The sequence below is a fragment of the Molothrus ater genome, chromosome 27 (assembly GCF_012460135.2).
Source record: "Molothrus ater isolate BHLD 08-10-18 breed brown headed cowbird chromosome 27, BPBGC_Mater_1.1, whole genome shotgun sequence".
Lineage (NCBI taxonomy): Eukaryota > Metazoa > Chordata > Aves > Passeriformes > Icteridae > Molothrus > Molothrus ater.
This window is the reverse complement of record NC_050504.2, coordinates 1306437-1321500: the sequence shown is the minus strand read 5'-3', so window position 1 is coordinate 1321500 and position 15064 is coordinate 1306437. Positions and strand designations below refer to the sequence as shown.

The 15064-nt window shown below is 53.0% G+C and overlaps 2 protein-coding genes across 2 annotated transcripts in view; one reads left to right on the top strand and one right to left on the bottom strand.

Moving 5' to 3' along the window:
• Window positions 1–10798, top strand: part of MYO1D (myosin ID) — a 169229-nt gene extending 158431 nt beyond the window's left edge. The window contains exon 22 of the mRNA XM_036398823.2: window positions 9919–10798. Within this exon, the coding sequence (XP_036254716.1) occupies window positions 9919–10075 (157 nt within the window). The 3' untranslated portion in view covers window positions 10076–10798. The remainder of the gene's footprint in view (window positions 1–9918) is intronic.
• Window positions 10799–12482: 1684 nt separating this feature from the next.
• On the bottom strand, window positions 12483–14815 carry CDK5R1 (cyclin dependent kinase 5 regulatory subunit 1). The gene has a single exon (XM_036398824.2). The coding sequence runs from the start codon at window positions 14765–14767 to the stop codon at window positions 13874–13876; it is 894 nt and encodes a 297-aa protein (XP_036254717.1). The 5' UTR covers window positions 14768–14815; the 3' UTR covers window positions 12483–13873.
• Window positions 14816–15064: the final 249 nt, after the last annotated feature.

The following is a 15064-nucleotide window of genomic DNA, read 5'->3' as shown; positions in this document are numbered from 1 at the left end:
CCCCCGTGGGCTGTTTGGGGTTTCACAGCAGCCTGGCTGTTGCCCCAAGCTCCCAAAGTGGGAGAGCAGCCCTGGGAAGGGGAGGGGAGGAGCAGCCCCTGCCCCATTCCTGCCCCATCACCTCAGGATGCCCTGCCCAGGAGCACCTAAACCAAAGGGGTTTGCAGAAATATTTCCCAGCTCTCTGGCATTCCCAGCTCTCCCTGTGAGGGATGATTCCCAGCTCCTAAATCAGTGAGGAGGGAAGTGCAGCTCACAGACTGCTCCAGGGCCTCCCAGCCTCGGGATCAATGGGAATAAATGCACTTTAAGAATGAGAGAGAAAAATATTTAATGGACTGGGGATTTTTATTTAATGCCTTTTTTAAAATTAAATATAATTTTATATAATTATATAAATAATATATAAATTTTATTATTAATATAATATAATATAATATAATATAATATAATATAATATAATGTAATATAATATACAGCTCTATAATAATTATATTATGTTATTATTATATTACTATAATATTATCTATCATATCATGTCATATATATTATATATTATATATTATTTATCATCATATAATATATAATATATTAATGTAATGTAATAATTTAATTTAATATAATATCTAATATCATATATAACATTAAATAGTTCTATTATAGATATGTAAATATATATACAATATATATAATAATTTTTATATAAATATTTAATGCTCATTTCAGCCAGAGGGGAAGGAATGCACCTGGATGTGCTGCAGACACATCATGGCACAGGCCCAGCAGTGTTGTGGCAGCTGCTGTCCTCTCAGGAAAGTGGCTTTTATGGCTCAGACAGAACTCAAAGGGACCATCTCAGTGCAGCTGCCTTGGCTCTGCCTTGCCCTGGGCCATGGGACACGTGTGACACTTTGCACTGGGAAGGGGCTCATGAACAGTTCCTGTTGCTCATTAAAAGGGAAAAGCAGCATTGTTGCCACAGCTCAGCAGGTGATGATGAAATTTGTGTCGCCCAGCAGCTCCCAAAGCCAGGCTGTGCTGTGCTCTGCTCACTCAATGTGCAAGGCTGAGCCAGAAAGGCTTGAAAGGCGCTTCCTAAGTGGAGGGCTTGAGTTCTCAGCTCCCAGTTTAGCCTGGTGCTTCTCCTGCACATTAAAAAATCCCTTCTGAAAGGGCACTTCTGGCAGCCTCTGAGGTGATCTGCCTGAGCAGACAAAAGAAATACACTGTAAATATTTGCTGGTTTTGAAGATGGAAAAAAAATTCAGTGTCTCAAGTGTCACTTGAGTGCAGATAATTGTGTAAAACCACACGGTGAGGAGGGAGCTGTGCTCAGCTCAGTGACCTTTCCCAGCATCAAAATGCCTGGAGCAGTTGCTCTGACCTTTGACTATGGAAATTCTCCTTTTGATCCTGACTTGAGATCTCCTTGATTCGTGTCTGACTTTCTTTGTAGTCTCTTTTCCGTGGCTTTGATCCATCTTAATGTCTGATTCTGGCAAGGCCACCTGGCTCTGAGGAGGCCAGAGCTCCGAAAAGCCAGCGAGGAACATCCTGTGAGCCCTGGGAGGCTTTCACAAGGCAGGTTTTGCAAAGCCCTTGTGGTTTCAGATGTTTTCATCTCCCCCATGGCACGTGTGAGTCACAGCCTGCCTGTGTCTGTGTGTGTGCATCCCCTGCCTCCTGCACAGGGGAGGATCTGCACCCACAAAGGGCTCCTGGGTGGTTCCTTCTCCCCTCAGGAAGGTGTGGGGTGAGGGGAGCTGCCTGAGCAGGGTGCAGAGGGGCTCTCATACAGCCCAGCAGCCAAGTCAAGAAGGAAAGAGGGTCTTAAGCTGTTGCTGAATCACACAGGACAGTAAATCATTGCTTTGAACCTTTTTCAAGAGACAGAGTGTTCTAACAAGACCTGGATGGGGAAAGGTCTCTTCTCTAATTTTCTCCCTCTGAGAAGGGTGGAGAAGTGCCAAGGATCCACAGAGATGATGCTGTCAAATCATCTGAGTCTTACATAGGGAAATTTATGCTCTGAGTTTAAGAGCTTAAATGAGAGATGCAGGACTCCAGGGGGCTCTCCAAAATGCAGTTTATTGTATCCAAAATGCAGTTTATTGTATCCAAAATGCAGTTTATTCCATCCAAGAGGTTACAGCAGCCCAGGGTCGTGGGTGACAGAGCTGTGCCCACAGCTGTCAGCTCCAGCTGCAGGCAGGCCTGGAGACCCTTTGGCTTTGGTTACACTGCATTCTATACTTTTCTTTTGGTCACAATGCATTCTATACTTTCCTTTTGGTCACAATGCATTCTATACTTTTCTTTTGGTTACAATGCATTATTTACTTTTCTTTGCTGAGCATATCCATACAGTAGAACCAATCTATACCTTAACTATTATCTATAGCCCATCATAACTACTGTAATTCCCATATTCCTGTTACTGTTCTCCAATCACTCAAAGTCAGTACATCACAGTTTAAGCCAGAAGTTGTTTTCAGTTTTCTTGCAGTGGAAAATTCTGAGACCTTTTTTCTACTTGCTTGTTTGCCTGTGCTTTGTGCTTGGTAAAAACATCTTCTTGTTTGGGGTGGGTTTATCCTTTGCTCTAAGTCTTAAAAACCCCTTCTAACTTACAGATCCTTTGCCTCCTTGGTTATCCAGTGAGACTGGCTCAGCAATTCTTTTCTTCTCTAGCAAAACTTGCTTCCATCTCTATTCCTTCTGCAGATTCTCCATTCCAAAATCTTTCTGCTAAGCACACATATCTGTGAGACTTTCTTGTCAAACTTTCATCCTTCCCAACACTGAGTGTGTAAATCTCTTCTGGCAATGGGGCCTGGTGCTTTGGAGCTGCCACACTTGAGATGTGCAGAGGCAGAGCTGCAGCTCTGGAATGAAATATCCACCCAGGATTATTGACATTTGATGCCCTCTGTGTCCTGGCTCCCTGGGACAGTGACTTTGGGATTCTTGTGGGCACATGAAGAGTGGCAGCCCCTCCTGGGAGCAGCTCCCACAGCCTGGGTGGTTCAGGGGGGACACAAAGGGCACCTGAGGTCTCAGTGCAGGTTCTGCTCCTGTACCCCTTGGGAATTCAGCTATTCCTGTTTTCTCTGTTGAAGCTGTTGTGGGAATAATTTTCTCAGTAAGTTTTCCTTTGAGCCCATTGCCCTCAGTATCATTTCTGCAAGCTGCAGAAACCCACAAGTGTTTGGGTGAGATAGACCCTGATCCCTGCCCTGCCAGCCCCAGCCTGGGCCCTAAACCCTTTCAGACAACACTTATCTGTCCCCAAATGTCGCTTGTTGTACCTCAGATATGTCCTTGTTTATTACCATCTTATATCTGGTGTCTTTTTAGACCCTGCTCAAGAAGTTCCTCCCTGTGAGGGTGGGCAGGCCCTGGCCCAGGTTATTCCATGGATTCTCCATCCCTGGAATGTCCAAGGCCAGGCTGGACAGGGCTTGGAGCCCCCTGGACCAGTGGAAGGTGCCCCTGTCCTGGCAGGGCTGGCACTGGATGTGCAAAGGCAGAGACAAGCCCCACTTCCAATCAAACTTGAGCTGAAAAAGGAATTTTCATGGCTTAAATCTGTCCCACCACCTTTGGGGACTTTGGACAGGGGATGGAGGGACAGGACACAGGGAATGGCTTCCCTGGAACAGAGGGCAGGGATGGATGGGATTTTGGGAATTAGGAATTGTTCCCTGGGAGGGTGGGCAGGCCCTGGCACAGGTTATTCCCTGGATGTTCCATCCCTGGCAGTGCCCAAGGCCGGGTTGGAGCCCCCTGGGACAGTGGGAGGTGTCCCTGCCATGGCAGGGCTGCCACTGGATGTGGTGGAAACTTGATGGTCCTGAAGGTTCCATGATTTTATGGCTCCATCATTGTCACCTCTGTGTCACCACACATGGTCTGGAGAGCTGATTTAACCTTCCCTGAAATTTTCAGTATCCCTGTTTGTCTCCTTGGCTCTTGTTAGGAAGCAGAGCCTTGAAAATTGCCTTTTTTTAGGCCTCTTGAATTTCTCTCTCCCTGCTTCCTGTGTTTTTTTCTTCATGCAGAATATAGCTGCTGCTTTTTTGGGCTCTTCTCTGCAGCCTTCCTTCATCTGGGAGCCTTTTTAATGGTTTTTTTTTTCATGGCTGAACCTTCTCAGAGGCTGAGGGCAGGATCCAGGTGAGGCTGCAGCACTGACTGACATGAGGTGTTACCGTGATGGGCTGTTCTCCACCCTGCCCCTCACAGTCCTCACACCTTGTGTGCAGCTGCAGCCTCCCTTGGAGCCAGAGAATCACAGAATATCCTGAGCTGGAAACCAACCAGTGGCCCACAGTGCTCCTGCCTTTCCAGAAAGAGGCCTTGGTCTAAACTCTGGGAAGGTTTGATGGTTTAAAGCAATCCCCTTTGGAATCCATCCCAGTGGGTTCATTGCTGCTGAGCCCTCATTTCACACTTGGTTGCACACTTGGTTGAAATCCCTCTGGTTTGTTGTCATGAAAATCAGGCAATTACTGTGCTGGCTTTGCCATCTCTACCCAAATCCTGCTGCTGAAAAGAGCTCATTTCCCACTCTGTCCATGGGACAGCACCTCATTTAAAAATCCTGGGAAAGCTTCACAAAGCCCTGTTCCATTGGAGCCCTGTCAGGGATGGGGCTGCAGCTCTGGAGCTCCCCATCCCTGCCTGGTCCTGTCCCTGGGATGTTCCCAGCTCCCCATCCCTGGTGCTGTCCTGTGGTGTTCCCATTTCCCCATCCCTGGCTGCTGTCCCTGGGATGTTCCCAGCTCCCCATCCCTGGTGCTGTCCTGTGGTGTTCCCATTTCCCCATCCCTGGCTGCTGTCCCTGGGATGTTCCCAGCTCCTCATCCCTGGTGCTGTCCTGTGGTGTTCCCATTTCCCCATCCCTGGTCCTGTCCCTGGGATGTTCCAGCTCCCCATCCCTGCCTGGTGCTGTGTCCCAGTTCCCATTTCCCCATTCCTGGCTGGTTCTGTGTCCCAGTTCCCAGCTCCCCATCCTGCTGTGCTCCCACTGGGGAATATCTCATCAATGACTCTGTGCTGTGTTCTCATGCCTGTGGCTCCTTCCAGGGCATTCCAGCTCATCTGGGCTTGCCCTTTAGCGTGGAATCATGGAATGGTTTGGGCTGGAAGGGACCTTAAAGCCCATGCAGCTCCACCCTGCCTGGCAGGGACACTTCCCACTACCCCAGGTTGCTCCAAGCCCCATCCAACCTGGCATCTCCTGTATTTACACTTATTTAACAATACATTGATTTAATTTCTCAGCCTTACACCTCTTGGCCTCACCAAAACTGCCTCTGATCTTTCTGCTCTCCTTCCCTTCCCCATTCCCTTCCCACCACGTGCTGGTGCTGCCTCTGTGCTCTGTGCAGCTCTCACAGATGTCTGTGCCATTTCTGTGCCGCTTGCCTTGTGTTTCCCCCGAGGTCCTGGATTAATGCTCAGTCAAAACTCTCACATTTCATGGGCCAGTGATCTGCTTCCACTCAGAGCCCTCCTTTCCCTGCTGCTCTCCCTTTTGCCAGCGTTCCCCCAGTGGCTCAGGGGCTGCTCTGGCTCTGGGATGTGTCTCCCACACACATGGGATGTGACTCCCACACACATGGGATGTGTCTCCCTGCTCACATGGGATGTGTCTCCCTGCTCACATGGGGTTCCCAGCACAGCTTTGGTCTCCTCCTGTGAGCCAGGAGATCAAGGGGAGATGGGGAGGAGGAGAAGTGCCCCAGTCCTGCAGGGTTCACTGAGCCTGGAAAAGGCAAAGAGCAGCCCCAGCCTGGGATCAGAAGCTGTGGCTGGTACTGCTGAGCTGGTTCCACCCAAAAATATTCCCTGTGTTGTATGAAGAGCTGAGTTTGTAGAAAGCACCAACACTGTCATGTTTCTTATATAATAATAAATAATAATATAATATAATATAATATAATATAATATAATATAATATAATATAATATAATATAATATAATATAATATAATATAAATTTATGTTACATATATTAAAATATTATATGTATTATATTATGTAATATTTATAATATATTATATTTTATCTATATAATAGAATAGAATAGACTAGAATAGAATAGAATAATAAAACAAACACCTTGGTGTTTCTTATATAATAATAAATGATATAATTATATTATATATAATATATTATATATTATATTATATTATATTATATTATATTATATTATATTATATTATATTATATTATATTATATTATATTATATTATATTATATTATATTATATTATATTATAATAAAATAAACACCTTGGTGTTTATTTTGAACAGGAATCACTCTGTGGTTCATCCCATGCAGACATTCCCACGTGGCTCCCTCATCCCTGCAGGGTGGGAGCAGGGGTGGATCCTGCCTAGCAGCACCATCACATCCATCCCTTGGTCCTGATGGAATTGAATTCATCGGGGCTTGGTGAGGAGCCAGGGCTGGACTCAGCCCCAGCAGTGCCACAGGGAATCCCAGAGGGGTTTGGGTGGGGAGGGACCTCAAAGCCCACCCAGTGCCACCCCTGCCATGGCAGGGACCCCTCCCACTGTCCCAGGGTGTCCCAATGTCCAGCCTGGCCTTGGGCACTGCCAGGGATCCAGGGGCAGCCCCAGCTGCTCTGGGCCTGCCCACCCTGCCAGGGAACAATTCCCAGTTCCCAATATCCCATCCAGCCCTGCCCTCTGGCACTGGGAGCCATTCCCTGGGTCCTGTCCCTCCTTGTCAAAGTCCCCAGAAGGTGGTGGGACAGGTTTATGCCATGAAAACTCCTTTTCCAGCTCAAGTTTGATTGAAGTGGGGCTTGTCTCTGCCTTTGCTGCCCCCAGGGTCCTGCTGAGCATCACTGATCTCCAAAGGGTATTTCTGTTGTGTCTTGCCCTTGTCTATGAGAGACTTTGTTGTCACCCAGGGTTGTTCTGGTCCATCTCCATCCCAGCCCCTTCCTTTGGGATGTAAATTCAGCAGGAGCTCAGGAGGCAGCTCCCATCCAAGCAGTGATGGATGGGAAGGTCTGAGTCTGCTTTCCCAGCTGCTGCAGCAGCTGTTCCCTCCCTTGGGGCCCAGAGCAAACCTGGGCAGCCCAGGGCAGCCAGAGCTGTGCCACTGCTGCTCCAGGAGCCAGGCTGCCCTGCCTGCTGGGCTGGAAACCAGAGGGGAATTTCCTTTTCCTGCCCCTCACTGGCCTCAGCCCAAGCTCTGGAGCCATGGCCAAGAGCCCTGAGGTGCAGCAGGTCCAGCTGGGGCTGGTGGCAGGGCTGGTGTCCCCAGCAGGGACACCAAGGAGGGTTTGTCACCCCTGAGCACTCACAGGTCCCTGTGGATTGCTCCATCCAGGAGCTGCCCTGCTCCCCCAGCTAAAGCTTTGAGGCTGAACCCTGACATGAAGAAAAGCAGCAGGTGATGAGTGAAGGAGCTTTGGCAAGGTGGGATCTGGGCATGAGAGAGGGGGAAGGAGACATGCATTTAATGGGATTGTCACAGATGGGAAGGGTCAGAGCATCTTCTCCAGATCCCTCCATGCCAGGACAGCGTTGGCTTCACTCAGAGCTGTGCTCAGCTGATTCTCCTCATCCCAGCAGGAGCTGAGACCCAGAGTGATGCAGCTTCCTGCAGTCCCACAGCCACAGGGGACCTCCAGATTCCCAGGTCCTGCCTGGGGTCAGAATTCAGATTATTGAGGTTCCTTTCCCCAGATCCTCTGAACTTGCTGTGGGACAGGAAAAATCCTCCACCCTTATCCCTGTTAGGGACTCTTGATGCTGGAGCTTTTCCCAAGGAGCCTCTGAGAGGCTCCTCTGGGTGTGCAGCTCATTCCACTGAGACACAGCAAAAATAGCAACCTAAGCTGGGATTGCAGCCTCAGCTCACCCAGGCAGGAGTAAATAACATTAAATACCTGTAAGAACATTAAATACACGAGGGCTTTGTGTGCTGGGCCCTGCCAGCCCCTTCCACCAGCCAGGCATTGTTATGGAAGTGGTGAAAATCTGAATTTGGGAACTGCATAAAAATGCAGCTTAAGGGATGTGACACCACCTGAACAGGCTGTTATAGAAATGGAGTAAAAACTGCACAAAGGACTTGGGCTGTGGAAATGCTGGAATGGCTCAGACAAGGCAGGACCTGGGGTCTGGGAGCCAAACATGGGGAATGGGATCCCAGCACATCCCCCTGGGGTGTTTGGAGCATCCAGAGAGGCAGCAGAGTCAATGTCAACCATTCTAAACCACTCAGCGTGATACTAAAAATGCTGGAAATATGGGAATTTGAAGAGTGGGTGAGGTCACGGGAGAGAATTCCCAAAGGCCAAGTCCCTGGATAGCTCTTCCCATTGGTGGTGGCTTGTGGGGATGGATCTGCTGCAGGATTTTCCTCTCCTGGGGATCTCTGGGGGTTCTTGGTTGGTCCCAAGGGATTGAGGCTGGAGCTGGGCCCCATCAGCTGGGCCTCAGCTCCATCCCAGCCCCTGGAGCAGCCAGGCCATCACTGGGGCTGGGGCATTGCTGGGCTCTTCCCTTTCTTCATGGAAAGGGCTGGTGAGCACTGACAGCTGCCCAGGGCACGTGGATGTGGCACTTGGGGACACGGGTCAGTGGTGGCCTTGGGGGAACAGTTGGACTTGATGATCCCAGAGGGTTTTCCCCACCTGAATGATTCCATGATTTATGATTTCTCTGCTTATGGCACAAGGATCATTACTTGGGATTTAGAGCAGGGGTCTTTATGGTCCCCTTTAGCAAAGGGGAACATTCTTGCCAGTCATCCTGGCTCTGCTGTCCTCATGTCCCCACTGGCAGTGACCCCAACAGCCACACAAAAAAACCTGGGGGGCAGAAAGTCCTGATTCACTCGTGGGAATCATTTTTAGTGCCAAAACTGGGTTAGGGGGTTCAGAAGCTGCAGGGACAGAGTTTAGTCCCAGCCAGTTTGGTCTGTCTGTCTGTCTGTCTGTCCATCTGAGAGGGAATTGGGAACAGTCACCACCTCACCTGTGGTTCCTCCCACTGTTCCAGGCTGTGTTTCAGTCTGAGCTCAGCCCAGGGATGTCCCTGTCACTGCTGCAGGCACAGAGCTGGTGGCAGGGCTGGTGTCACGGGGTGCCCAGGGGTCACTGCAGGGTCATTCAGGGGGCAGTGGCTGAGCTGGCAGCAGCCCCTGGGCCCTTTGACCTGGTCTGGGCTCTGCCCATGGAGCTGAGGCCTCCCACAGGATCCCAGTCCCACAGTGGGAGGCTTCACAAGCCCAGAGCTGGGCTCAGAGCTCAGGCCTGGCTTAACACAGAGTTTTGGGGTGGCTGCAGGGTGTGCCTGACCTGAAAACACCTGTCCCATCTGTGGCCATCCCATCCCATGGTTCCCATCCCATCCCATCCCATGGATCCCATCCCATGGATCTCATCCCATCCCATGGATCCCATCCCATGGATCCCATCCCATCCCATGGATCTCATCCCATCCCATGGATCCCATCCCATCCCATGGATCCCATCCCATCCCATCCCATGGATCTCATCCCATCCCATGGATCCCATCCCATCCCATGGATCCCATCCCATGGATCCCATCCCATGGATCCCATCCCATGGATCCTATCCCATCCCATCCCATCCCATGGATCCCATCCCATGGATCTCATCCCATCCCATGGATCCCATCCCATGGATCCCATCCCATCCCATCCCATCCCATCCCATCCCATCCCATCCCATCCCATCCCATCCCATGGATCCCATCCCATCCCATCCCATCCCATCCCATCCCATCCCATCCCATCCCATCCCATCCCATCATGGATCCCATCCCATCCCATGGATCCCATCCCATGGATCCCATCCCATCCCATGGATCCCATTCCCCCTCCTGACTGTGTCTCTCTCCCGTAGGGAGAAGCGCTCCCTGCACGTCGCTGTCACCAACCCGGTGCAGTGCAGCCTGCACGGCAGGAAATGCACGGTGTCCGTGGAGACCAAGACCAACCAGCCCCAGCCGGATTTCACCAAGCACCGCTCGGGCTTCGTGCTCTGCGTGCCGGGCAATTAACGGCCCCTCCCTCCCCGGGAGCCGCCCCGGGACCGCCGGGATCCACCGGGAGATGCTCGGCAGCGACCTAAAGGTGCCTAAAGCAGCCTCTGAAGCTCAAGGTTTGGAAAACCCGAATTCCAGGGGTTTAGAAAAGCCAAATTCGCACGGAATGAAGACCTAAAATAGCCGGTGACTTGTTCTCCATATTACAAACCAGGCTGGAACATCAGGAGAGCACTTCCTTTGGAATCAGTCTAAAAAAAAAGAGTTTCTAGGTACTTCCACCCCTTCTTCCTTTTCCCATGTTGATTCCTCACCCCCTCTCCGGTTCTCCCTTCCATGCTCCTTTCCCTTGTGTCAGTTTTTGCAGTTTGATGCAGCCTCCAGAGGAGGAACCAAAGATGCCCAGCTCAGGGAGTCGGGTTCTGTAGGGCCAGATCCCCACGGAGCCGGAGCCAGGCTGGGCAGGGAGGGCTGCCTTCCACACTCCACACTCCTCCAGCCCCCAGGGGCTGGGAAGGTTCATGGAGACACCTCCAGAGCTGCTGCTTTCCCTCGGGAATTCATCAACCCATCGAGGCACCTTGGCTGGACAGGGGACTTCTAATGCAGGCCTGGATTCGTTAATCCTGCATTGCTTTTTGCCTTAATTACCCCCTCCAAGGGCCTGGAGCAGGTGGGTTCCCTTTGGGACTGTGTGGCCTTGCTGAATTTTGGATGATCCACGTGGCTTTGTGTCTGTGCCAGCGTTGGGGTTAGGGAGGGCTGGGGTGAGGAACAGGGGGAGTTTGGGGGCCAAGCTTTGCACTATCCAACATTAACCTGGCACAGCCCCAGCTGCCAGCACCAGGCTGCTCTCCCTCCATGAGTTTTCCTGGCTCTCCCACGGTTGGCTGTGGGTGTTGGGGCGTTGGGCTCATCCTGCCCAGCCCAGATAACCCCGAGCTCTGTGTTGGTGGAGGGACATGGATCTCCTCAGTGGTTTATTCCCACTGTGCTGGGCACTGCTGTGGTTCCTGAGCAGCCCAGGCTGGTGGGATTGTACATTGGGATTGTCCTGGCACTGCTGGACAGGTCAGGATTCCCAACCCTGGAAATGGGGGAGCTGAGGGTGACCCCACCTCGGGGTCCCAGCCTGGCCAGCAAAGGGGAGCAATTGTTTGATGGAGCATTTTGGGAATTAGAAAGCCTGGAAGAGGCTCCTCAGGCACAAAGGTTTCCTGAAGTTGTGCCATGGACATGGGGCACAGGACAGGTCACTGCAGCCTTGGTGTCCCACTGGCACCCCTGAGACCAGGAGGGGACAGGGATGTGGAGCACGAGTGAGCTGGGACAAGCCATGCTCTCCATTCCCATTGTCCCTGGCCTTGGACCAGCCCTGGGAGCATCCAGCACCCCCCAGCCCCCTGTGCCCCTCTCAGGGTGCAGCTCTGGGATGTCCCCTTGGGCAGGGGCTCCTCCAGACCCCCCAACCCCTGAGGCAGCACCAGCGCTGGGCCAGGAGGTGACAGCGGCAGCCCCGACCCCGCCAGGCTCACACAAAACCCCGGGGCCACCCCGGGACCCCCAGCGCCTCCTTGGACCCCAAATCAGCCCCTCTGGAGGGGCACCACCAATGCCAAAGCCCGGGACCCCCCCCGAGGAACGCCCGGCCGTGTCTGTGCCTTGGGATTTGCACTTCTCGCCTCCTGTCCCGGTGCAAACGTCCCCGCCCCGGGCGGGTGCTGGGGGTGGGATCAGCACTTTTGTCCCTCCAGAAGAGCGGTCGGGTGGAATCGGGATGGACGGCAAGGAATTGCAGGCTTGGGAATGATCTCCTACCATGAGATGGCAATATTATATGTGATGAGATGTGTCTTATAAAATATATTATCTGTTCCTGCTCTGGTTTTATATATATATATATATAAAATATATATATAAATATATAAAGTATATATATTCTTGGTTTTCCCATAAATTAACTATTTCTAAATTGAAACTTGGATTCTCAGCCAGGAGCGGTAATGCAATGAACCCTTTTTGTTTTTTTAATAAATCGCTGATATTTTATGTGTAAAAGAGCATTAAAAAACCCCTACTCTAATGGACCTGGATGACCTGGATTTTGTTTACATAATTCACAGTAACAAATAATAAAAGAAAGCAATTAGTTGCATCCCACCGTGGCCCTGCCCGTTCCTGCCGGCGCGGGGGTGATGATGCCCAGAGGGATGGGATGGATTTCCCAGTTATCCCAGTTATCCCAGTTATCCCAGTATCCCGATCTTCCCCCTCCAGTGCTGCGGCCCCGCCGCTCTCCCACCACGGGGTGACCCCGGTAACGCGATTAAAGCGGCGGCTGCGTTAAAGCTCTGTCGTCAACACAAATCCACCGCCAGCCTCCGAGGGCTGCGAGCGCAGAAAAGACTCGGCCACGAGCCGCTGCCGTGTAATGGATGGTCAGTGCATTTTTATTTAATCAGCACAGTACAAAAATAAATAAAAATAAGGGAAGGGGATTAAATTACAGGCACACTGAGCCCCATGACACAGTCGGTCGGGTTATAAACCACACATACTTACAAACACACTATACACATACATACAAAAATGAGACAAATATAAATTAATAAGTAACAATACCCACCAATTTGGTCAACAAAGATCTACAGAAGAGATTGCACTAAAAAAACGTACGTACACATGTATCATTAGCAGGGTCCAATGTACAGCCATGAAGAGCTTCAAGTGAAAAATCAAAAATAAAAATAAATGGCACGTTATTTCTCCCTCTTGTTCGCCAGTTTAACGCCCGATGGACCAGAACTAAACTAGAACTGAGCACACGGAGAAAAGAAAACGATAAAACCCAAAAAGAAGGTCTCAGTCCCCAGGCCTGATACGGGAATACCGGCTCGAGACTGCGGTGTCGGGGTGGTGGCGGGTCTTTGTGCATGGGTGTAATTTTACAGCCATCTCTCTTAAGGTTTTTCTTTTGATTATTATTTTTTTATGCGTTTTTTCCTTTTTTTTTTTTTCCCGAAGACACAAAATGCTCCTGTTTGCATGCGCAATACCACTGGAAAAGCAACAATGACAGAAGAAAGAAGGGTTTTTTCTCTTTCCCCCCCGCAGGTTTGCAGTTCGTTGGGTTTGTTCTAGAAGAATTCATATAGCAGCATGTGGCGGCTCCCCTTGCTTGCACACTCAAGTAGATCCTTTACACAATACTCATGACCAGTGCACGATGGGAACAAGACATTTCACATTGATCTCATGAACAGTAGCGGTGATTCCCGTCACCCGGACCCGCTCGGGAATTCGAGTCTCTTCAAAGAAAATAAATAAAGGGGGGGGGATGAGGGAGGAAAGGGGGGTGGGGGGGGTCCCCGGGCCGTGCCCGCGTCTCTGTCCCGGTGAGTCCCGACCGGGCCGGTTCAGCCGCCTGCGCTGGAGCCTTTACAGGAATTATTTTCCTTTTTTTTTTTTTTTTTTTTTCCCCCCTACCTGGGCTCTGTCTCGGTGATGCGGTGACCGGCGGAGCCCCGCTCCGCTCCCGGGGGATATCGGCTGGGGAGGGGAGGTTCTCGTCATCCCCCCATCCATGAATCGCTGGGATCAATCCGGTGGCGGAGCCGCAGCATCCCCGGGCCCGCAGCACGGGGAGGGGAAAGCGGCGGCTGGAAAGCGGCGGCGGGGGAGGGAACCGGGGGTCTGCGCTCCGGTCCGGCGGCGGCCGAACCCCCCGAGTCCCCCCGGGGTGGGGAGGCGGCGGCTCCCGCCCTTCCCCGCCGGGCAAATCCCCCCGGGAGCGGCTCCGGGGGCGGCGGGCGCTCACCGGTCGAGGCCGATGAGCAGCCGGCCCTTCTCCTCGGAGCCGCTCTCCTTCTTGAGGTCGGCGAAGACCTGGGTGAAGTAGTGCGGGTCGGCGTTGACCTGCAGCATCTTGGGGCTCATGAGGTCGATGATGGAGAGGCAGCGGTCCCAGAAGGCCTCCTTACAGCTCTCCACCAGGAAGGGCTTCAGCGGGTACGAGATCTCGTTGCCCATGTAGGAGTAGGAGAGGTACAGGCAGGTGAGCAGCACTGCCTGCAGTTCGTGGTCGCTGGCCACCTCGGCCGAGATGACGTCCCGGCACAGCATGTAGAGGAAGACCACGTTGGCCGGCGTGATGAAGCCCTGGTCCTGCCAGCCCTGCAGCAGCAGCGAGCGGTCCACGGAGCGCAGCCAGAGCACGGGGTCGGTGGGCGAGAGGTGCTTCAGGCGGTAGCAGCGGCGGCACAGGAACTCGCCGAGGCAGCGCAGCAGCTCGCTGGTGGACGCCTGCACCACGACCCGGCGCGGGGTGGCGGCGGCGGCGGCGGGCGCGGCCGGGGGCGCCTTCTGCGCCGAGGCGAGGGCGGCGGCGGCGGCGGCGGGGGGCGGCGGGGGGGCGAAGGTGGCGAGGTTGGCGCAGGAGAGCGATTTCTTCAGGTTCTCGTTGTTGAGGTGGGTCACGTTGCTCTGGTAGCCGCCGTTGGGCTGCACCTTCTTGGAGCTCTTCTTCTTGGCGGAGACGGCGGCGATGCGCTTCCAGGGCAGCACCGAGATCAGTGAGTGCCGCTTCAGGCCCTTCTCCTTCGCGTTCTTGCTGTTCTGCACCGCCGTGTAGTGCCCCACCGTGGCCGCCCCCTCCTCGAACAGCGGGGCCTTCCGGTAGCTCGGCGACAGCGACAGCACCGTGCCCATGGCGCCGGCCGCCCGGCGGGCGCCCGGCGGGCCCCCGCCGCCCGCCCCGGCCCCGGCCCCGGCCCCGGCCCGGCCCGGCCCGGCCGGCCCCGCTCTCGCTGCTCCTCCGCCGCCGCCGCCGCCGCCGCCGCCGCTCAGCGCCGCGCCCGGACCCGCCCCGCGCCGCGCGCGCTCCCGCCGGCGCAGTGCGCGCGCCCGCCGCCCCGCCCCTCGCCGACACGTGCGCCCGCCGCGGCAGCCGAGGCCACGCCCCCTCCGTGACCACAGATGCCGACGGTCACGCCCCCAGCTGCGCAG